We start from the raw sequence: 23,431 nt of genomic DNA, 5'->3' as shown, positions 1-23,431 counted from the left end.
CCGTGGTACTAGTGTCCAGTTAATTTGGCTGCCCGGCCTCAACTTGAGAACAGTTTTGAGGGGTGGGGGGGTGTGAATAAGAATATGCCATTTTCTATTTGAAAGGAGGAAAAATGGAATTGCTGAATCCTCATCACTTTGCAGATAGTTCCACAGGAGATGATGACAAGTTTTCTTATTCTTTAACAAGGTGAAATTTTTGACACTCCAACAAAGAGCTAGTGCTGCAGGTTGAAGGAGTGCAGATAGGTGAGCTACTCAGGATACATTTCCTACCAGAGAAATTCCAGTTGTTGTGGAATTCCACATGTAATGAAATATGTTGGGAAAACCGTATTTCACAAGAGGAGGGTTTGGCTGTTCAGCACACTTAACAATACCATATGCTGTGCAAGGTAAAGGAGGAACCGATACCTTTTCTGGCCTTTAGTTTCCTTTGATCTGGCTAACCGAGGTCCAGCTGTTGCACGGAGCCCACCTCTTCGAAACTCTGCCAAACCCAGATCGTCTGCAGGGAAGTTACCCGACTGAGTTCTTCTTATTCTTTCAAGACAAGAGTGCCAAGATAGTACTATTAGCTTGTGACAGAGAATGTCTGTTTCGTATGGAAACTACAGTGACAACTAGGAGCTGTATTAATCTTCCTGTAAACCATAAACATCTAATTCAAGCGGTAGCTGAAGAAGTTCCAGGCAAACACTGTCTAGACCCAACCTGGAGGAAAGAATATTAAAAAAACAACAGGAAAACCCCACCAAGCTCTGCAGAGCATCCGTAACCCTTCATCCCAGTTAATAATCCACACTGGAGGGCAGGCTCGTAAATGTCCCCTGTCCTGACGCAGATAAAGTGAACACAGTAAAACTCAGTTCCCCTGCTTTTTGTTTCTTCTGTTTTCTCTCATTTTTTACCTGATGGCTTCTGTAATTAACAACTTACTAGTATTTAATTTTCCATAGCTAATGAAACTGTTGGCAATTCTAAATTATTAGCATTGTAATATGACAGCAGAGTGTCTTATTTCTTCCAAGAGCATGACGCTCTGAAGACTGCCATCCATTTTTCTACACCCACGTGTACATAGAGGCACACCCGTACAGTCACAGAGCTGCTTTCTCTCCTTTTCCTGAATTTTACATTATTCTTGCTGCAAATATTATAGCTTTTGCTAAGAACTGGATCCATTCTCAGCCAAAATGCTTTGACAGGGAACTAAAAAATTATCTTACTTTCCCCAGATTTTCTTGATCCCTTTTGGACTCTTTCTGTTTTCTGGAGACAATGGAGACTGTGGACCTGAATCCGTTCCCGAAGAAAGAGGTGAAAGGTCATCTGAGACTACTGTACCATCCACGTTCTCTGTTTCTCCTGGGTTAAGAACAGTAATATAGTCACATTTTATACTAATTAGTTACAAAGTTGTTATCTTGGAGACTAATGTTTAAATACAGAACATAATAAAAAAGTAAAGATATCTATAAAATTGATCTTGTATTGAAAAACCCCCTATGCTCAGAAGGTGAAAAAAATAGCAGCTGTACATTTGATACAGAAAAAATAATAAAATATTTGGTAAAATAGTATTGTTATTTCAGTAATTTCTATTTAAATGCATTATTTTAATTAGTTCAAGGTCTTCAGACTGAAGCCGAGTCTTCAGACTCTTGCCTTGCCTATTCTTAATACCAGAACTCCTCCATCAAAATCAGCAGGAATTTTTCTGTTGGCTTCGCTGAAAGCAGAATGAAACAAGGAATAAAAGTATCTTTAAAAAATCCCATCCAAATGCCATACAGCAAAAGCTGTTACTTTATTTCAGTACTGCACTTAAGGAATTCGATCTGGATGGCCCACTTGCTATTAGTATTTCATAGAGAAGATAAAAAGAGGGAAAAAGGAAAGGAAAAAAAAAAAAGCAGCAAAATTCATGTTAAAGTTGCATCTTGTTTGGATACAGTACCTAGTGCTGGTGCACTGACACTCCTGATGCGATCTTCAGTCATCCCAAGAAGCAGAAAGCCAGATGAAGAAGCAAAGAAGATATAAAACACCAGCAAAATAAAGTTACAGAAGAGCAAAGAAGTAAGCTAAGCATTAAAAGCAGAAACAAAAAGAAAAGAAGCAGTTATGGTTGACATGAAAGTCAAGCCCCAAGAATTCTGTACAGGTCATCTTAAAAAGATAGGGATTATCATTTAGCTGTTTGGTTGGGTTTTTTCCCAAACTATTCTTAGACAATTTTAACAATTTTAACACGTATACTACAGAGCTCCCTAAAGCCTGCAGAATATTTGAAATGAAGCAGTGTCTATGATTACATCAAATTCCACTGAAATACAGAATTGCAGGTGTAATGAGTTTACTGCACAAGCATCAAACAAACCAACCTGCACAAAAAATACTGTTAATTAAGTGTATTTAAGGAGTCATTGCTTGTTTCTAGAAAAAGAACATTTTCCTTTACAAGATCACCCATCCTTGGATAACCCTGCAGTTAAAGACATAATAGAATGGCTCATGTGTTGCCTACAATGTTGCAATCACTGAAGAAACTCTTTAAAAAAAAGCTGAAGGACCCACAACTGATTGAACCAGCTTTTAGGACCACAAGCCCTTAAAAGCAATAAAAAACACACCAAACAAAAAGCCCCCAACCAACCAAAAAAAACCCACCACAACTTTTAAAGTGTAGAAACACTTCAAAATCAGATGGGACACTCTTGTGCCCGAGCGCCCAAGCTCTTCAGTCCTTGGCAAATACCTGGTTCTGTGCCTCACTATAAGACTTTTTTTCAAAATCTACTGATGTTTTTCTGAACCGAGCCAGTTAATTTTCACTTGTGGGGCCCCACAAGCTACAGCAGCCAAGCGTGCCGATACTAGGATTTTTGTCTGAACCGTGCATGTTAGTGCTAGTTATATTTTAAACTTTCACACACTAAAACCAGTGGGATGGCAAGGGATGGGTTGGTTTGTTTTAATACACCAATACATTCTTTAAAAGTATTGATGACGTACTCAGCTGTACATTTTTGTTTGCTTGCTTGTTTTTTAAGAAAACAGATCAGCAAGCTCAGGGGAGCATTGGAAGTGTCTGGATCTCTAAATTATCCAGTGTTTAGTTACAGATTTTTTAACTTTCAGAATGCTCTCCCCCAATCTTCAAAACAGTATCTCTTCATTACTTATGCTATCAATGATGTCAGCAAATTATATCATCAAGTGCAACAGAAAAGAACGCTCTGACTTAAAACCATCCTTTACTCTCCAGTGAGCAAATGTGGAATATTTCTGGTACATCGCCGAAAAGAAGTAGAGCTTTCCCTGACGGAGTCATGTAAAGGTCATAGTCCATTGTTCTGGCCTAGCACACTATATCCCATGTTACGTCCCAATCCCTCAAACAGTTTCCTTGTTGCCATTCTACGTAACCCTCAGAGAGGCGCGGATACATACTTAGGCCCAGGGTGCTGTTGTCCTCACTGTCGTTCATGCCACACGCATCCGGCGAATTATATGTTCCCTGCTCGCCATTCTGTAAGGGCCGAGGCAGCTTTCCTGGCAAGGTTTGGTACTTGCTGCCTTTCACAACTGGCTTACTCTGTGGGTTGGTTTTGTTTTGTTTTGTTTGTTTGTTTTTTTTAAAGAGGGAAAAAGAAAATAAATAGTCAAATCACTCATAGCATTTGCAATCCAGTACACAATATTTTAAAAGTTGTGAAAAAGTATTTGAAGTTCATAGTTCAAAATGAAACAACCAATGATAATTCACTTTAAATCCAATAGTCAGCTGATAAAGTTTTCTAGCTAAGGCACAGCCTTCTCTTCCCTCATCTGCCCCCCACTTCAGCCAGACTGTGCATTACATTAAAATATAAGTTGAATATTAACTGGTTTTGTCGTAAGAATTTTTCTAGCTGTCTCCCTTTCCTCTAGGACACCGGCACTTATAATAATTTGGCACTTCCAAGATCAACTTCAATAGTGCCAGAAATGCATTTAGCTACTTCTCAGCCCATTCTTTGCTCTGTCAATTTTTTCCCCTATTTTTCACCAGACTGTCTATTTTTCTGCTTCACAATTGTATCTTGATGGAATTTAAGGCAAAAGTATTTGTATAACCCAAATTTTGTCCAACATATTTGCCCACCACTACGAATAACAGTAAAAGAATCAACAATGGAGTTAAGGTACATAAATTTAACTTTTGTAAGAATTAAGATCTCTTTGTACAGATAACATTACAAATGCAAGGTTTTTTAAAAAAATAATTATAGCGAAATACATAGTTACCAAGTTCTGTTATAGAACCTAAACACAATGTATACTTTTGAGATATGCTGGGAAAAAAAGGCATAGGCTGAGCTGTATTTTAGGGCTAGTCTGAACAGCTGCTGACTCTACCATTTTTGTCCACGTCAGGCTAAAATAAGAGTCTGATGCTTGCCTGCAGCTGTGGGACACATACACAGCGTCACTAGTGTCAGTCAGGCTTACAGGAGAGCTGGGGAAGGACTTTTTACTAGGGCATGTAGCAATAGGACGAAGGGGAATGGCTTTAAACCGGAAGAGGGCAGGTGCAGATTAAAAATTAGGAAGAAGTTTTTCACTTTGAGGGTGGTAAGGCACTGGAACAGGTTGCCCAGAGAGGTCCCATCCGTGGAGGTGTTCAAAGCCAGGCTGGATGTGGCCTTGGGCAACCTGGTCTAGTGGGAGGTGTCCCTGCCTATGGCAGGGAGGTTGGAACTCAATGATCTTCAAGGTCCTTTCCAACCTAAACCATTCTATGATTCTACTTGAGCTGGAAGGAGCTTCCTCCAGCAGCAGAGCTTGCAAGAGGTGGTCTTCATTCTCAGTATATTGTATTGAAAGGGAACTGGTGTGTAGGCTTTACTAAAAATAGAATATCTCTTCATTTTCCCGGCATTCAATTTTTCAGTGATCAGCTCCTTGGGGATCTTGCTCCTTGTACAAGCGGAGATTAGAACTTGCATATAAATCAGATGGTTTTGAGCCTAACAAGATACTTTCCCAGCTGAAATGTGTTTCACAGAGGTACTTCTCTACAGTTTTGGAAACAGCATGTTGAGACTTCTTCAATACTGAATCCAAAGGAAAAGACAAAGGAGCCATCACTCTGGACAAAAATGTATATTCTGCAACTGTCAAAACTATAGGAACATAGAGGCTTTCCCAGAGAAGCAGTGAACCTGCAACTCCAACTGACATTAGTGGGAGTGCGTACATTCAACATGTGTTTTGGAATAAGGTCATATTGGTAAATGTTTCAGTATCAGAAAGGAAGTTATGTAGGAAAACTTTGTACTGAAAATACATGAAACACAGTATACAAAAACATATAGATAGTATGCTCCTATTTAGTAACCCCATTCTAACAAAATTGTTTTAAAACGTTTAAAACGTTGGCTGTAACAGGATGATACCTGAAATAGTTCATGAGATAACCAATGGTTTATCTATTATTATTTCTCTTATTTATCTTTGCAATACTATAGCAGTCAGATTCCTCAATTCCTCAGCCCTTGCTCCAGTTTTGGCAACTGCTGGAATACAGCCTGACTTATACCAAAAATTATAGGAGTAGAGAAATTGCTTATTACATTAGCACTGTATTTTCTGAAATCAACTGACTTCAGCTTCTAACCTCACATAAAAGTTTTTATATTAAAAAAAAAAAATAAAATTCCCCCTCAAATCCTTACCCGTGTTCTTAGAGTTTGTCAGTACTTGAACTATGCCAACATTTTGAAAAGAAAACGAACATAAAATAAAAACACAGCCATACCATCACAGCACATCCCAACAAATAAATGTTAAGAGAGTTTACAATTAATATACCTCTTGTTCTACAACAGGGTGTACTGGTTTTCCATCTACATACTACGGAGTTGCAGGGAGGGTAATTTCAAAGTTTTATGGAAAAAAGCAACAGACAAATGTTAGTATTAACATACGTACACAGAACATCAATTGCAGTTTTATTACTATGGTGATGCTACATAATGCATTGACAGTATATTACAAGGTCTGTTATCTCTTCATTTCATTTCAGTAAAATATTTAATACTAAATGTGTTCGTTCAAACCACTCTACAGAATTTGGGCCCTCTTTAGGTTCTGTTGTGATCAAAGGATTTTTTCTATTTTCAGGTTCTGGGTGGTCCCTTTAAACTTACTTCAAAGCTGGGAACATAACAGTTGTTTAGCTGTTAAAACAATATGAAAATCACTGACTTAAAAGAACATACACACATAGTGTATGTATCCAGCTGAAACCATAAAGGGCTGTGATAGACATGAAGTGATAAAAATACCAGCATGGCAAGGTCAGAGACACCAATGTGTTTTATTTTATTTTATTATTATTGCTGGACATAATTGGAATTTGAGTTTTGTGAAAATTAGAATAGCTTCAGTAAACAGTGCCGCTAGCACCGGTTCTCTTGGACTTCATGCAAGAAGCAGTATTCTCACGCTGAGTCAGCCAAACAAGTTTCCTTGGCCTCAGTTTTGTTTGTAACTAATTCACATTTAGCCGGTCACTCACATGCATAGGGAGCTCTCATTTATTTCGCCAAGAAGCCTCACACCTAAATTAGGGCATACAATTTAAATGCCTTGCTGAACGCGGGGCTGGGTTGCTACAATGCTCTCATAGCCTCGGCACCTTCTTGTTCCTCTATGGACTCTGATTTAACAGATAGAGCAGATTTACAGCCTAAATGTGTATGTATAGCCTTATCACATCGTATCACAGAGACAAATTCAGTTTTTGAATTTAAGACAGGAAAATAAAAGTTACGAAAAGAAAACAGACCTTCATAAATTCCACATGGAATGAAATGTTAGTTCTGAATTGATTTGTCACATGTATGACCACAATCAAGTGACACACAAGTTTCAAACATGCTATTTGGTCGCTGTCATCTTCAGAAAAACTTAAGAAAATTTGAAGAACTGGAACAATCATGTTACTAATAGCTATTTTAAATTGCAATACGGGATGTGCATAATCTAGTATTAAGCCTTATTTGAGTACAGAAAGTGTCGATAAGAGTCTCAAAAAGCATAATTACAAGTGCAGAAAAATTTCAGTGTAACATAATGACCAAACAAGCCTCAGGACCAGAATGTAATGAGACTTTGAATTGGAAAGCCTTTATTCTGGAATGGAATCAAACCTTCGAATTAATAACAGTGCTCCTGCTGTTTTAACTAAGGCAGCATCAGGAATAGCATTTATATCAGAAATCCAAATTAGGGCGCAACGCTCATTTACATGCAAATGCTCAAAAAGGAATCCTACATGGAAATACTCAGTCCCAATATTTAACTACTTTCAGGATTTGCTGCCTTAACAATTTTAGCGATTTGGAAGTCAAAATTATTTTTAAAACACTTACCTATAAACAAAATAATACCGCAGTTCAACAAAAATCACTTCTCATTAACATTATTTGCTTTATTTCTCTTAAATATTTTTCTTCTCTTTCAGCTGAAAAGCTGAATTTAAGGATGTGTACAGATGGGTGCATCAACCAGTTTGTTTATTCTAAGCTTTGCAATGGGGTAAAAAAAGAACCTGAACTCTTCTATCATTAGGGCTTTTTTCCCCACACACAGTGCTAGTGGTGGTTAGGGTTACTATATGTGAAACAAAAACATTATTTATACTTGACCTTTATCTTTTAGTCATGATATTAAACACCAGAAATTGCAATTACAAAGAAACCAACCTTTTCCAGGGATTCACTCTGCAAGTCTTCTAAACTACTTGACTTTTTTTTCTGTGGTACCCTTAAAATAATGACAGACAAAAAAAAAAAACGGTTAACACAACATTGTATGTTTGCATGTGCTGCAACTGTATCATATGGCAGCTGTATGTATCACATAATGTCTGCATGTAACAGATAATTCAGAATTAGAAGACTCGTTTCTTATGTTATATTTTTTTAGCCTAAAACTCATAGTATTGGGAACTGCAATAGATGAAGTCAGAAACAGCAACAAGACAGCCTGTGATCAACAGTGAAAGGCAACAAGGCACAACGGCCAGCTTTAAACCTGCTATCTATAGATGACATTTTAGATGTTCTTAACAAGCAAAAGTAGACAGTAATAATTTTCAGTGTGCAAGATTAAGGGCTTTTAAAAAGATGTTAAAAAATGGAAAAAGGCAGAATTATAAAAAAAAAAATATCTGGCTATATGTTTTACATTTCAATTAATATTACTCATTCTTACCTATTTATGATATCCAAAGATTCTTCTTGTGGAGAGGTTAAATGACTTGAAGATACTGGAATGCTTCCACTGTGAATCAGAATAAAAGACACTGTTTTGAGTACTACAATATATATATCTTCTGATATATAAAAGTGCTGATTTATTCCTGTAATTCAAACCTTAGCCAACTACATACTGCAAACTCCCATGGCAAACCCTGCTTTCACAGCTACCCAAAAGGTCTTGCAAAGCCAAGAACAGGCAAGACGATGACAACAGTTAAACAGGCTAAACAATACAGACTTAGGACAATCCACACGAAAAACAAGAAACAAAGGTCTTGCCTGATTTCCAGAGATTTGTGTGGCACTGGAGAGAGCAAAGCCGGTGACAATTCTCCTGAAGAGGCCTATATGAAATATAAGAGTTTCAAGCATGTAACTCCAGTGCCTGACTCCGAATCCGTAGTGCCCATACCAAGAGGCACAAAAATTCAGCCAGGGCCAAACCCTCCCCTACATTACCTTAGCTACTACAGAGAATCCAATACAAACAAATCATATATACAGCAGAACTTGCTTCTAGAACGTCTTTACTAAGTACCTCTGTTTTAAATAATTCTCCTTGAGGATTACTCAAAAGATTCCACTTCCTTAAAGTTGTCTCAAGTTCCTCTTCACTGCCACCAGAGATGGAAGAGCCTACAAGCATTAAAGATTAGAAGTGGAAAGGGAGAGAAACAGACCAAAAAATAACATTTAGGACCGTATCAGACAGTCTAATACTGCAGTCTCTAAATGCCCCTTCAGTCTTCATGTGATGCATGTAGTGTCCCAGCCTCTCCGCTCCCCACCCCTCCTTTGGGCTCTGGCTTACAGGCAAGCTGATGTATATTAGAGCAACGAATTTACCACATCTGGTTATATTCTGTGCCCTGTTGTGAGCAGCCGAGCTGCTTATGGGGCAGCTTCTGAATGACTCTAATTCATAGTTTGTCATTCTGAGGCAAGTTCGAGTTGGTACTATTTTCTTACTCAGTGTATCGCTTTATAGGTAGTGTGCATGTTTGACATCTTCTGTATCATTATGCAGCGCCCCATGCAGAGTTCAAGGATGAACATGGTAAACATGCTCCAGGTTTTTCTGGATATCCCAGATCTAAACAAATAACTTAAATACTCCCAATTCATTATTTAGTTGGATTTTTTTTTCCTAAATTATCAAAGCTGCAATACTAAATCAGGGTCTGACTATTTAGTGCTCAGCAAACTTCTGGAGTATTTTAGATAGCAATTTTTTCTGAAGCTCTCCTATGCATAGGGTTGCATACAGGATGTGGAAGGGCTGCTAACGCTATGATGGAGAAATTTTGACTGACCTTTAAGCACATTAATAACTCCTAATTTATGTGATAGAGGTGCAGCAGCTCCAGGCAGCTATGAAAAACCACCAAATCTTACAGTTACACCTTGGCACTATTAGAAGAGAAATCACTGGGAAACTCATTAGACATGAGCTGGCTTATCATGCTGTTCAGCTACAAAAGCTGCCAACAAACCTGACACTGACCGTTGGCCCTGCAGGATGTGGAACGAATCTTATGCTATGGCTCCTGGTACACAGCCCTTCAGTCAGCATAAATTACTAAACCCAGAAGAGCTACCTATAGTCACAGTGAGGACAGCTCCTTTACATTTTACTCACCTGTCAGCGGCCGTTTCAAGCAGCTGCCTAGTTTAATCCAAACCAGATTTTGGTTTTGTTTTGGTTTTGATTTTGTATGTGCTACCTACAGTGAAGAGCCAGTCATCTTTTGTCAACATGTTTTGTAGCTTGCCTTAACCAGCAATAAGAAATGTTTACAATATATTGTGTTTCTGTGAAGTAAGTATTTGAAACAGTTACCAGAGACAGACGATTTCAACCCATTGATTCTACCAAAAGTATTTAAACAGGGGTTGCACTTCAAAGGGAACCTTTTAAAACCCACCTCTAGAAGTAAGACAAATAAATAATCAGTGAGATATTTCTTGGCAACCTAAGCATGAGACTCCCAGAAACACACATAAGGTAACAAGCTCATTTGGCTGTGATAATCATGTAGCCATTACAGTACGCACCTCGTTGTGGACTATTGCGGTACACGCTCTAGTTCCCACGCAGGTTTTGGGGTTTGTTTTTGTTTATTTTGCTGAGCATCACTGGGGTTTTATTTACACTGTGTACTGAACATCTATACAAGCATACATTAACACCATCACACTCCCTGCAGTACCAACTCAGTAATGCAGAGCATCATGGCGCACTCCTTGCTCACGCACACAAGCATCCTCCAAAAGCCATGTCCCACAGGGGATGGTGCACTCAAATATGTACAACCAGGAGGTGGCCAAGGAGTGTGGAACTGCGGGGGCTCGTTGCTGAGAGCACCTACTCACAGGGTAACAGCGGTGTAGCTATCCTGGGAGTTAACATTAAATACTTCTCCAAAAGCTACAATCACACCTTCGGATTTCCTTTCAGAACACTTTCAAGAGAGAGAACTTTTTTTTTTTTGTTCTTGAAATGAACGTTCAGAGAGAGAGAGATTTACCTGACTCTTGTTCGCTATTCCTGTGTGTTAAATACAAGTTTCCGTTCTGCCGTACAAGACCTGAAAATACCGTGTTTGTTAATGTGAGGATGCACGTTGAACAAAACCGTCCTTTCAGAAGGTCAAGTTTCCCAAACTAAATTTAGTACTGAAAACTAAGGTGGCAACTTAAAATGAGATCATCCTAAACCCCATTCCACTTCCTGCAGTGTAACTGATAAATGGGACAAAGATTTTTCCCTGGATTTTGAAGTTAAAGATATAATACTGTGTGCACTGAAGCAACCATGGGTTTTCAGTCATTCCCTCCAAATCAGAACTTGCCTAGTCAGCTGTCAGGATTTTTCTCAGTGGAAGGGAAGGGCAATGGAACTTATTATATTTATTGCAACTCTTTTTTAGCAAAAAAGAAAAACCATCTTCCTCAAAATGTCAAAATTGCATCTGAGATCAGTTTCCCTTTTATGAATGCTGTATAAAAATCATGACATACAAGGAAAACATGTCATTAACACTATCTGGCTGGCTGGTAGCTGATCGCTACTGCCATTCCTGACTCGAACTGTGGTGTAGGAGATCTGAATACAGGATGTATTTAATTAATGTTCATCATCCACTAAGGTCTCCTGATATCATTTTACACTGTAAAAACCGGTTACTCATAACATAAAGGTCACAGGAAACACTATACAAACAATACCTATCTGTATACTTTATTCATCTCCTACAGATGAAGTAATTTAAATCAAACTGAAAGCCATTTTAATTTTGAATAATAGATTCTTGAGAGGGATATAATGCAATCTAGTAAGAATACTGTAAACTCATGCCTTTAGCTAATTTGAATGAACTTTCCTAATTGCCTCTGTGTTGACAAATTCTGTGTCTGCATGAGTATCCTGCTGTTTCACACTTCTTGCTATAATTCCTTTTGGTCTGGCATCTACAACCCATGTGCAGCCAAGGGGATGGCAACCAGCAGCAGTGAAAAAGGAAGTATGATGCTTTGGCCACAAAGGACGTATGTCATAGGCCTGCCTAGGCCTCTTCTCTGTGGAACAGACTTACAGGAGTCCCACCAGGGAGGAGGGACAGGACTGCATGAAGTCGCTAATAAAGCCATGGCCCCAGCTGTCCATGCAGCCATTGCTACGTGGATGTAGTTCTGCAACCAAAGCTCCTGCCCCAGTGCAGCGTACGGCACAGTGTTTTAAGGAGAGCAGTTGCAGACTTCAGATTGCCTTGGCACCTAAGGAGGCAAAGTGCAGCGCTTCAGACTCAGCTGATGAGCAGTTCACACAGCTGTACAACCAGAGCAGGGATCTCATCACTCATCCTTCCTTATCAATCAGAATCCTTAATGACACCAACTAAAACAACATACAGCACCAACATTAGGCTCTAAGGAGAGATTTACTCTTAACTGATGTAGAACAAATTTTAGGTTACGACTTACGGAGTCAAGCATAAGATTCAGTCCCAGAAATCTTGCTGAATAGTAATGTCGTAATTAAATCTCCAGACAGAATTGACCCTAGGTGTTTGTACTGCCTACAGCAGTGGAAACAAAAAGGAGATCTCCACAAACTACAGGCACTAACACACAAGCCTTGTCAAGGCATACTGTGGTGTTCTCTGTATCTGAAAGAGTGTATACTTACTCTCATAACAGTCCGACATGATACAAATATGTGCATAATGAAATATGTATTATTATACACATGTATTTAAAAGGACAACGAATAGCAGATGTAGTGCATGCAGTTTTTAAAAGATCTGATAGCAGGAAATGATTCACAAGACATTTTACCGTGAGCTGCAATCATGATCTCTTTGACTCTCCTGTACTGGCTGAGCAATAGTGTTAACTCCTCTATTCGACGGTCCTGGGAAAAGCAGTAAATGAAATAATATTTAAAATTCTACATTTTTAACCTGTAGAAACACTGTATGACACATTCATTTCTGTGATTTTGGCCAGAAAGCAGGATCAGGTCCTACTCATATGCCTTGTTAAAGAACGATTCTTGACTTTTATTTGCCATTGTACATAAGATCTGCTGGACAGTGTGAAATTACGGATATAAGGAAACAAGAGGAGTTTGACATTACTAATAAATTAGTTATTTACAGAAGCATAATTTGGAAATCTGCTTTAACTTCTAAGAGTTGAGGGAACATTTGGAGTTGAACCTCAACTGCCTGAAGTGGGCAGTGTTTGTTTTGTGCTAGCATTGTACCTGTAATCATAAAGTAAATCATGTTTATGTTTTGTCTAGTTTAACACTCTAGTCATGCTCTTTAATCCTCTCCTGTAGGATATGTTCTGCATTCCCACATCTACACTTACTCCAGTTTTGGACACACCTTTTTGAACTTAGGCAGTCGAACCTGTACAGAACCAAAGAAATGAGGTCTCATGAATGTCTGATGCACTATCCCACTCCACTCTTTCTCCAATACCTAACACTTTCCTATTCTGTCCAGAAAGCATCTTGAGTCATGTGTTCAAGGACTGCACTTGCCTTTTGCACAGATGCAACATAGCAATGGGTAGCAATCATTGTTTAATTGATCGGATCTGTCATTTCTCTTATTTCTGCATATGATAGTGTGTTCCTGATGACAATAAATTCTTGCTATCGGTCACTAAGTGGGCACTCTTGCAGTTTGCACTCTTGTAGTTTGTCCTGCTTCTTTGACCCCAGTCCTAAACCATTCCTGTGCAATAATCTTGCCCAGTGCTGTGACTACAGAGCACCAAATACAAACCCAAGCAGGTAATAAAGAACTAGTTTTCACAAGCAGGTGGCGGGGGAAGTCACAGAAGCAGAGAAGTGGGCACTGGACAAAAAAAAAAACAAACAAACAAAACACTTCCAGGGAAGTTGGCAAGTATTTAAGTGATTAGCTGATACTGAGCTGCTGCACTGCCATAGCTCGGTCAGCAATTATTATTAAGAGATATTGCAATTAAAATCTGCTCCAGTACAGGATGCTACATTACAGTCACAGCAGGCATCAGCTGAGTTGTAGGAGTAACTGCACAGAAACCAGACCTTTACCACATTACAGAATGGTAGATGATGCTGATCCTCCTTTCACCCCGCGGCAAGTATGCACAAGCCAAAAGTGGCCCAGTTATCCCAACTATGGATAGAAGCAATAACTTCTTCATAGCAAAGAACTGGGACTAACACACCTGGTTTTTTGAAAAAGAAATGTGTGCACCACTTACTAGCAACTTCTGTCCTAAATGACACAACGAATATTTAGAGTTATCCCCAAAGCTATTTAAAGCTATTTTTCCTCGAGAAAACATTTTATTTTGCAATATTATTGAAGGTAACAGCTCTACATTAAACATGTAAGAAGCTGTGGGTCAACCATCAGTCCACTAGTTTAAACACTGCAGTTTCCAAGGAAATAACCCTCCTTTCCCTGTGAGTATATCCAGGTATTAGGACATAAGCAACAATACTGTGTGTTCCCTTCAAACGCAAAAAATCTTATGCAGACTTGGAATAACTTTGGCAAGAGATAATGGCGTGTCTTTTATTTTCCAGATGTAAATTTTGGCTTTTTGAGTTTTTAAAGAACTAAAGGTTGTTAGGAGGCATATTAACGTTCTCCAGAATTAACATTGCCCTGTCCAGATTCCCCACATACTAAAGGCAGTTTTTAGGGATGTATATTATTGTCTATTTGATTGTACACGAGTGTATTACCGTAAAGAAAAATCCTGTAGCCTGGTTTATTACCCTAAAACGAGAATAACAATTCTCTCAAGAATTAATCCCCCTCAACCCCCCACCGTCCCTCCAAAAATAAGGATCAATTTATGTAGTAAGTCAACGGCATCCAAAGGTGGGGACTCAACAGCCCTAAACCCTGCACTGGAGTTGTCCAATGGACAGGCAAACAGCATACATGTGATAAGAGGCAAAAATAATATTTACCACTTTAATGGGTTTAATTTCACTTCTTTCCTTTAGTACTCTTTTTATTTTTATTTTTCTTACCCTTGTCTCTTTAAATCCTGGTCCCTTTCTCCCAAAACTTGAGTCCGATTCAAAGGCCACTTTGACTTTCCTTTAATATCACAATCTAAACTGGGCATATCAATGCACTTCAGATTAGGCTGGAAGAAGAAGAGCTGCCAGAGATGACCAAACCTTAGTGATCTTTTCAATAGCAGAAACCAGGAGATTCTGCTCATTACAGCCTTGGCTTTCTATTCCCCTCCAGAATCTAATGAGCCTCCCAAGTTCTGCAGCCAGGTTAGCAAGGTCAGCCACACCTTCTATTTAGAAATCGACCTTCTGTCACAATCTCATGGGATAATCCAAAATTCAGGGCAATACCTTGCCCTGAATGCTTACAAAAAGTGGCCCATTCAGATCATTACACAGATTCAAAAAACACCAGTTCATTCTTATGACATCGAACAAGGATTGTTTTCTCACCTTTTCTTCATTTGCAGCCAATAATGATTCCATTCCTATCTTCAACCGTTGAACTTCTTGATCTAGAAATGTTTTTAAAATGTTATATGGAAAATACACTTGCTATACTCAGTGTAAACATTATATGTTTTATGATACTCTCCCTGTGTTCTTATGAGTAATCAAAGCCATATCTGTGGCATGGCAAAAGCACTGGTAAACTACATTTAACTTAGAGTTTTTCAAAAGCTGAACTATTAAAAGCATTGCACAACACAAACATGCTGGTTTTGCTTATAGAAGACTACATAATATTATTTTATCCTCTAAAAGTCAAGTAATAAAAAAACCCACTGAAGTTTATTTCGCAAAGGATGAGAGTGCGTTTTCTGTTATACGGTTAAGGAAATAATTTTAAGTATGATTGAAAATTAATTATGTTCCATCTGGGGAAAATATTTGCCAGCTTATGAGAATTAGCTCAAGGACATTCACAAAACTTGGAAATGAAAAATAACAAAACCTAGTCTGATATGAGGAAAACTTTTTTTTCTCAAAACATTTCAGTATGAATAACCGAGAGCTATGAAATCTACTGAAATCAAGAGCAAATACAGAATTGCCTCATACACAATTTAGTGTTAAAAGATAGAGGTTATTCAGGAATGTTCTAGCCAAAATCAATTAAAACACACTCTCTGAAAATTTATGAGGTTGTTAATCCTCATCCTAACTTTGCTGAACCAAATCTTTCATTTCTTCTCTACATGTTACTCCTAGCAAGTCCTCCAGTATCATCCTATACTAAATAAAGTCTACATGATGGAGACAGGACCTGAAATAGTTTATCTGCTGTAACTGCTACTCAAGGAATTCATGTTTTGACATTAAAACAGACCCACTTGTTTCACAAAAGACTATGAAAACCAGATGTGGCAGGCATGAAGTGAGAGAGCAGAAAGAAAATCAACACTGCTAAAAAGCATCTTTAACAAAGTGTTTTATAACAAAATATTGAACATACAATGGCATATCTAGACTATTGCAAACAACTAGAGTTAGTTTTTCTTGTAGTGATTCTGAAAAATACACGCCTTGTAACGATTAAGTTTTAAAACATGTAAATGAACTTAGCAAACATTTCTCTTGCGAAAGAGAACACTTAGTAACATAAGACATGCACAGACACAGCCAAATCAAAAACTAAAGCCAGCAGGCAATAGGCAAGCAATTGGAAGATTTTTTTAAAAAGCCATTAAAAAAAATCACAGTCCTACTAATTTCTCTTTACAAATATTAGACTTCAAAAAGAACTGGTGTCAAGGTATTTTTAAGCACACTAAAGCAGACTTTACTTACAGTATTTATAACAACATTAAGTATGGAAACATTTTTTTTAATTTAGTGCACTGATTAAAAAAAGCGCCCAAATCCTTCCCTGCCAAGGAAGGAGGCTTTCAATTAAAGCCACCATTCCAGATATTATATGGGTTTTACATATATACAACTACAAAGAGGTAAAGGTTAAGTCTTGGCTCTGTTAACCTTGACAATGTCCCTTTGAAATCCAATTATCTTGATTTGTGAACCTCTGATTTTTTTTTTCTGAAGTGAAATCTCACTAAACGGGGCAATTAGCTGTCTGCTTGCTGCAAGCAATGAAAGCAGTGTCTCATGTATATTACAAATAGACAGCCAAATCTAAACAAAGATTGAATTATTCCTGCAGAATGCATCTGAGTTATAATTTGTGTGAAAGGAACAGTGAGATAAAGCCAAAAGTGAATTGCAAGGCTTACGTTTTTCTTTTAGCCTTCTCCTATAAACTTCCTCTACGATGGTAAATGGTGAGAGTCAAATAAAGTACGTAGAAAAAGCACATATTAGATAAATTTTGCAATTTAAATAAAATATGCATTCTAGCATACTACAAGCACATTGACATAGTTTTTCAACTTTATTTGAGAAGACCACCTGAAAATATGATAAATCAGTAAATTTTTCCAGAAGAATTATTATTACTGCATACTGTTTCCATTCAAATATAGTCTAATTGGTTTCCTTAAATGTAGCCTAAAGTATCTGTACAGGGTTTGATTCTTCTCCCACTGGAATCAAGGTCAGTTTCACCCAGCTTTGGCATGAACAGGAACAGACACACTATAAGCAGCTGAAAGTTGCTGAGGTTTTGATTTATTGCCATACCGCTATCTTTGGATATTTGGGAATCTCATAGAAAATACAAAATTCTGTTAGCAGAAGAGTTCCTTTAGAAAACACTGCTGTTAGACAAACTTTTTTTCTAGTTAGACATGCAGTTCTCTACATGCACAAGCTCTGCAGCTGAGTGAAATCAGCACCAGGTATATGTTAAATAACTTATTTGGAATAAACAACAGTCAAAATACAGAGTCTTCTAGAAAAGACACATCTGCATTAATACCTGTCAGGAGATTCTTGGTAAGCCCTGAGAAAGAGGTAGCACACCACCTGAAAAGTCACATCTCAACCAGGGCACTCTTTGGATGTGTTAGTTAACACCCACAAAAGTTAGTGCAGCTAAGCTGATGCACTGCAGTCAACTACACACAAATATTCTTGCATGGGTAAGTGTCAGTATTACAGAAGAAAAAGGTCACTAATATCATGTTGCTCACAGCCCAGCAATCGACAGAAGCTCCAGGGAGTCAATATTTCATAGAGCTGTGACATGACTGGTTGAGACCAAAGCCTAAACAAACTGGTTTATTTGCCATTGACCTGTATCAACAGTGCAGATTCAAACCAGAAACCTGCAATGTCATAGAATCATAGAACAGCCCAGGCTGGAAGGGACTTTGAAAGACTCTCTGGTCCAACCTTTCGTAGGAGAGGAAGCCTAAATGAGATATAGTCTTGAAGAAAGGAAAGGTGTGAATCAACGACTATGTTTTAGAATGTTTGGATGTTTAAAACATGATGCTTAGCTACTACTGTGACTTTTTTTTTTTAATTAAAAATGGAAACTGTAAAGATTTTTCAAATAAATTTTGAAAGTATACACAAAAAATACATTCCCACTGACCTACAATGACTCTTTCAAATTAGAAGTAAAATCCCAATAGAAAAAGTTTCAATGCCCTCAGGATACTTATCGCAATTTGTGCTGCCTCTGGACTGGGATAGAATTTCACGCATTAAAGGCCTCTACTCTATCAGAAGACAAAATAAATTTGCACCATTTTTCCTCCCAAAACAAATTCTGTAAGTCCATGGTTGTATCGCTTTGAAATACTGAGCCAAGCTGCTACCAAAGTGAAGTTAAAGTAGGGGTCTGGATTTTTAATTTTAATTCCCCTCCTCTTACCTCTTTCTGCCACTTCACTATGTGATGAGGTCCTAGATAGCTGACTTTGTAAGCGTTCTATTTCTGCATCTTTGAGAGCTAATTGCTCTTGAAGCTGGGCTATCTCGGCCTGAAAGAGAGTGCAACAAATTCAGAATAACATCATCATAGATTCTCTTTGATTCCTTCCTACGAACTAGAAGACTTCGAAGTATAACACTTTACTTTATGAAATGTCTTGAATTGGGAAAGGACATCAATCAAACACTGTAACAACCTTACATATTTCATGGTGTTACTGTCCTATTCCTTTTACAGAAGCTCACTTTTTCCAGTGCAATTATCTCTTGGAGAAAAGAGACTTACAAAAATTTTCAAGGATTCTCCTACTTATGAGAAAAACTGCCAACAGCATACTTTCTTAAGCAGCTTCATTAAGATTTTCTTCAGTGGCCTTAAAGCCTTTATTAAATGTAATATTCTGCATTTCCCCCAGCAAAAGCATACCAAACCTCTTTACAGTTAAAGGAAAAAAAGAAAAGAAAACATCAAAAAATCACTAATGTGACCAGTTTCTCAAAATACTAAAATAGAGCAGGAAAACAATGCAAAAGACCAAACAACATTATCCAAACAGGGAAAAACATGGATTAATTTGCTCTAATACACAAACTTATTTTCACCAGGAAGCAAGCAGCTGGATGGCAGCAAAAGATCACCACTGTCGCTGCAATTCTGTGTGGAATAGAAGAATCTGCCTTGTTGCATCTCTGAAGGGCTCCTACACTTCCCAGTGACTAATATGCTTTTTATATCCAGCCATGGAAATATTCCAATTTCTCATCTAAGAAGCTGGAGCAACAGGAAGACAAAAGCTGCAGGCCTCTTAATACCAGATTTGGATTTGTCTCCCCTGGTCTATTTGATCTCACAGCTCTTTTAAATGCCGTCTTTTCCTGTAATTTCTCATTCCTGTCATCTTTACAATTGTTTTTCTTCTTCCTCTCTCTCTTTCCCTGTACTTTTCTTCCTTTCTAGTCCTGTATCTTCTCTCACTCAATGGGTTTTATGACTCTCTTATTTTCATTCTGCACCTACACTTTCCATAATCTTTATCTGTCCTGGCAGCTGGCCACACACTGCTTGAGAAAATATTTTCCCAAAGACTCTTCATTTCCACCACGTCAGAGAAAACATTTTCACGGATACAAGAGTTATTATCTTAATAGGAAAAAAGACATAATAGCAAAATTTCAATATTTATCTAAGAATTCTCAAAAGAAAGAAATGCTAACACAAATAATAGCTATCTGTCATTTCTGGATCAAGCTATCAAGTATTAAAAAGAAAACTCAGTTTAATAACTTGAAATGTTTTTCCAAGATCCAACCACAACTCAAAAAAGTCAGTCATACATCTGAACAGGGAATTATAGTACTACACAAATGAAAGACAATGTGATTACAGCACAAAAGCGTACCTCAACAGAGAAAAATAAGAAGGTGCTTTTTAATCTAGTGGAAAAGGGCTAAAAAATTCAAAGTAGAAATAAAGTGCAACTGTTTAACAATGAGAACGTTCAACTAGAAAAATTAATTACTGAGGAAAATGATGAAATGTTGTCCAGTTTACGATCCAGCAGCTTTCCAGGATTTAAGGTCAACAGAAGGGTAAGGCAGCTATGCACTTTGATATGCACGAAGTCAAAGCAGATGATCTAATGGTGTATTTTGGGCTTAATGTCTATTAAAATAAATTCCATAGTAAGTGAACACCCAACCAACTTTGCATGTCTTGTCTCTTCAGTCTGGAAAGCATGTTCCAGAGTGGCTTGTCACCACTACACAAATAAAAGGCAGAAAACCTTCAAAGAAGCCTTTCCTCAGCACAGGTCTTTTGTAAGTCAAAATGCCTTTTACAAAAAAAAAAAAAAACGAACAGAGTTACAAAAAGGTAAAAGACTGGAAACTGCAGGGAGGAAGCAAAAGGCACAAAAAGAAGCTACGAAAACTATAAACCAAATAACCAAATATGGGTGAAGAAAACTTGACTTTATAGCAAGCCCTGACACAAAGCACTTGTAAGAAAAGTAAACATTGGTGAGAAGTAGAGCATATCCCTTTCCAGCTGAAATAAGTCTGTCATTAGTAAATGCCAAGTATTCTGCTTACTTTAGTTGCTTTTAATTTCCACTCGTATTGATTTCTTTCATTTTCTAGTTCTTCCACTTTTATTTTGAGGTGTCTAAGCTCCTGTAGCAAACCCTGCAAAGGAAGAACAGCAGCTAAAAGTAAATTTACTCTGGGATTATTAATTTTCCATAGTCCTGAATTAAAGATCATGTTCAAACCACACAGTAACAAACACGGAACCACCACATTAAAAATCGTGACCTAATCTAAGACGACAAAAACTATTTTGAACTGACAGATAAGGAATACTTTCTCAAACTCTCCACCTGAAATTATGAGCAAATTTCTTAGTCATATTAAGGAAGAGAGTTGTGCCTGGTAAAGTGATGTGTCTCAGTGAAAATGAGCCAAAAAAATCCACAACTGCAGTCTCATGTAACATTAATTATTGGGTTTTTTTGATGGGAATTGGGGTTTTTTTGTTGTTTTGGTTTTGTTTTGTTTTTCAGCCATCTCAGAAAGTAAGCATAAAAAGGCAGTGCTGAAAGATTTCTAACTTTCATTAAAATGACAATCCCCTCCCCAAACAGGTGTTTAAGGTACTTACCGGGGAATGTAACACTCAGACTAAATAGTATCTAGCAAGTTACGGTCATTTAATACCATACACATACAGTCAAATATGACTACAAATATGCTACTTTCAGCCAGGCTTCCTACCATTCTCCACCTGTTCCTCTGGCAAAGTTGTCTCTTAAATGTCCCTTCTCCCTTTCCTGGACAGAACTGTAGCTTATTGTTCATTCTGAAGAACAACAGTATTAAATCCTTGATGGAGCTCTGACAGGACCAAATGTCATAAAATGAAATGAGAAAAGGAAAAATTTGGAAGTGTAACCCAATTTTGGAATCCTGTGTAGTATATACATTAAGCAACCATACTAATATCTTGGATTAAATTAATGTTTATGTTGAATGACTTCCAGATTTGACTCTCAGATTGTTTCTCCAATATGCAGCTTGTGCTGTAGTCTAATAGTTCCCCAACTCGTTCTGGACAGGGGCAAGCTCAACAACAACAAACTCCACTATTTTCAAAATAGGCATCATACCCAAATGAGTTATTTTTGTAAAATAAACCTATGAGAAAAATTATTGAAAACCTCCCTCACAATATATGGAGATTATTTATAAAATGAGTTCTGGGGATCCGAATTTTAACCAAAGACATGTGGCAACTAAAGGAAACTGATTTAAAAGCAAATATTAAAATTAACTTTTTCAGGTGCAGCAGTATCATTCCACGTTCAGTAAATTTAAGCAGTTTATGCACAATAGCTTTTGTTTTGACATGTGACATAGTTTTGATGAAATACAACTAAGATCTGTAATGTAAATTCAAAAATGCTTTTCTGGTAACTGCTAATGTCAGAGAATAAACAAAAATGTGTTGGATTTGCTATTTTAAAGAGAATGGCTCTTTTCATTCACTTTAACAGTATCATTAGAAAAAGAAAGGATACATTTCAGATAGTCTTACCTGAAACCGTTTTATGCCTGTGTTAAGCTTTTAAGATATTCAGGAGTTAATAATCTGTGTTCAGAGGACTGGTAAGGGTGCACTCTCATGCATGGCTAGGGTGACATTATCATGAGGGAAATTAGTAAACCACCAAACCATGCCAGCATGCTGCGTATCAAACAGACAAATCTCAACTAAGTAAAAAACAAAACAAAACAAAACAAAACAAAAAACTCCAAACCCCCAAATCAAAAAACAAACTCACACCACATCAGCACTGCAGACCTACAAGTAAAATGAAAATCATAAAAAACCTGAAAGAGGTGATTTGGTCTGACAGATACCTGCGCTTTAGTAGACAAGCATCAATGGTGACCAAATTTGTCCCAAAAATTGGGGGTGGGGTGTCTGGGGTGGGGATTTTTTTGGTAATTTTTATGACCACCTCACTCTTTCCTAATGAAAGCTACAAAGATTAATGTCAATAATTCACAACATAGCTCTGGTTAGTGGAATTTAGTTTCTGCAAGAGAAGAGAAGAGGCAATACACAGGCTTCTGCTAAGGTGTACTTCTCGTACATCACACCGAGAGCAATTCTTCTGGCTGAGAGTGGCTACCACTGATCTTGGACTAGATTGAGGACCATTAGGTGTCAAGTCTGGTTTCCTATCTTGAGACTTTCTTTCTTGGATCCTAGTATTAATTTCCAGCTGCAGTCTACACATCTGCTCCTGTAGCTCACTGATCAGGTTCACTACTGACTGAAAACATGGGAAGAAAGGAAAAAAAGAGAAAAAAAAAAAAGAAGAAAGGTGAGAAAGAAAATGATGCAAAGAAGATATTTCTACAGTTGCAGCATGAAGAAATACGTGAAGCGCATCAAAGGCAAACTAAAAAAAGACAGATTATGTGTTTCCCTTCTGATGAAGTATAAGTGAATGAATATAAATCTGGAATATTACACAAAGCTACAGTTTAAATAGAACAGAGTCTATATTCCAGACTAATTAACGATTCTGATCCTAATGTGAAGATCAGAATTTGGCCCCTCATTTTTGGAAGCATATCCAGTCACATGAATACAGATATCAGGAAAAATTGGAACATATTTTAATATGCTGGCTCAGAGGCACACTTCTGTTGAAATGGACTTGATTACATT

General features: G+C 37.6%; 2 protein-coding genes across 3 annotated transcripts in view; one reads left to right on the top strand and one right to left on the bottom strand.

Moving 5' to 3' along the window:
- CYB5R2 (cytochrome b5 reductase 2) overlaps positions 1-1,378 on the top strand; it is a 172,291-nt gene extending 170,913 nt beyond the window's left edge. Inside the window, exon 12 of one of the 2 annotated variants that reach the window (XM_082485929.1) lies at positions 1,239-1,378. The gene's annotated coding sequence lies outside the window, so the exon portion shown is untranslated. The remainder of the gene's footprint in view (positions 1-1,238) is intronic. The other variant, XM_082485930.1, reaches the window with a different exon arrangement.
- The window catches only part of PPFIBP2 (PPFIA binding protein 2), a 109,772-nt gene that overhangs the window by 8,127 nt on the left and 78,214 nt on the right, over positions 1-23,431 (bottom strand). The window contains exons 7-22 of the mRNA XM_082485931.1: positions 22,848-23,030; positions 20,785-20,877; positions 18,635-18,743; positions 17,088-17,120; positions 15,310-15,371; positions 12,654-12,729; positions 10,844-10,903; positions 8,854-8,951; positions 8,595-8,659; positions 8,269-8,337; positions 7,758-7,818; positions 5,860-5,901; positions 3,457-3,601; positions 1,961-1,993; positions 1,230-1,368; positions 415-543 (exon numbers count right to left, since the gene is read on the bottom strand). Coding sequence (XP_082342057.1) covers positions 415-543; positions 1,230-1,368; positions 1,961-1,993; positions 3,457-3,601; positions 5,860-5,901; positions 7,758-7,818; positions 8,269-8,337; positions 8,595-8,659; positions 8,854-8,951; positions 10,844-10,903; positions 12,654-12,729; positions 15,310-15,371; positions 17,088-17,120; positions 18,635-18,743; positions 20,785-20,877; positions 22,848-23,030 — 1,397 coding nt within the window. The remainder of the gene's footprint in view (positions 1-414; positions 544-1,229; positions 1,369-1,960; positions 1,994-3,456; positions 3,602-5,859; positions 5,902-7,757; positions 7,819-8,268; positions 8,338-8,594; positions 8,660-8,853; positions 8,952-10,843; positions 10,904-12,653; positions 12,730-15,309; positions 15,372-17,087; positions 17,121-18,634; positions 18,744-20,784; positions 20,878-22,847; positions 23,031-23,431) is intronic.

The sequence above is a fragment of the Vanellus vanellus genome (assembly GCF_965231255.1).
Source record: "Vanellus vanellus genome assembly, chromosome: 6".
Classification (NCBI taxonomy): domain Eukaryota; kingdom Metazoa; phylum Chordata; class Aves; order Charadriiformes; family Charadriidae; genus Vanellus; species Vanellus vanellus.
This window is presented reverse-complemented; position numbering and strand designations above follow the sequence as displayed.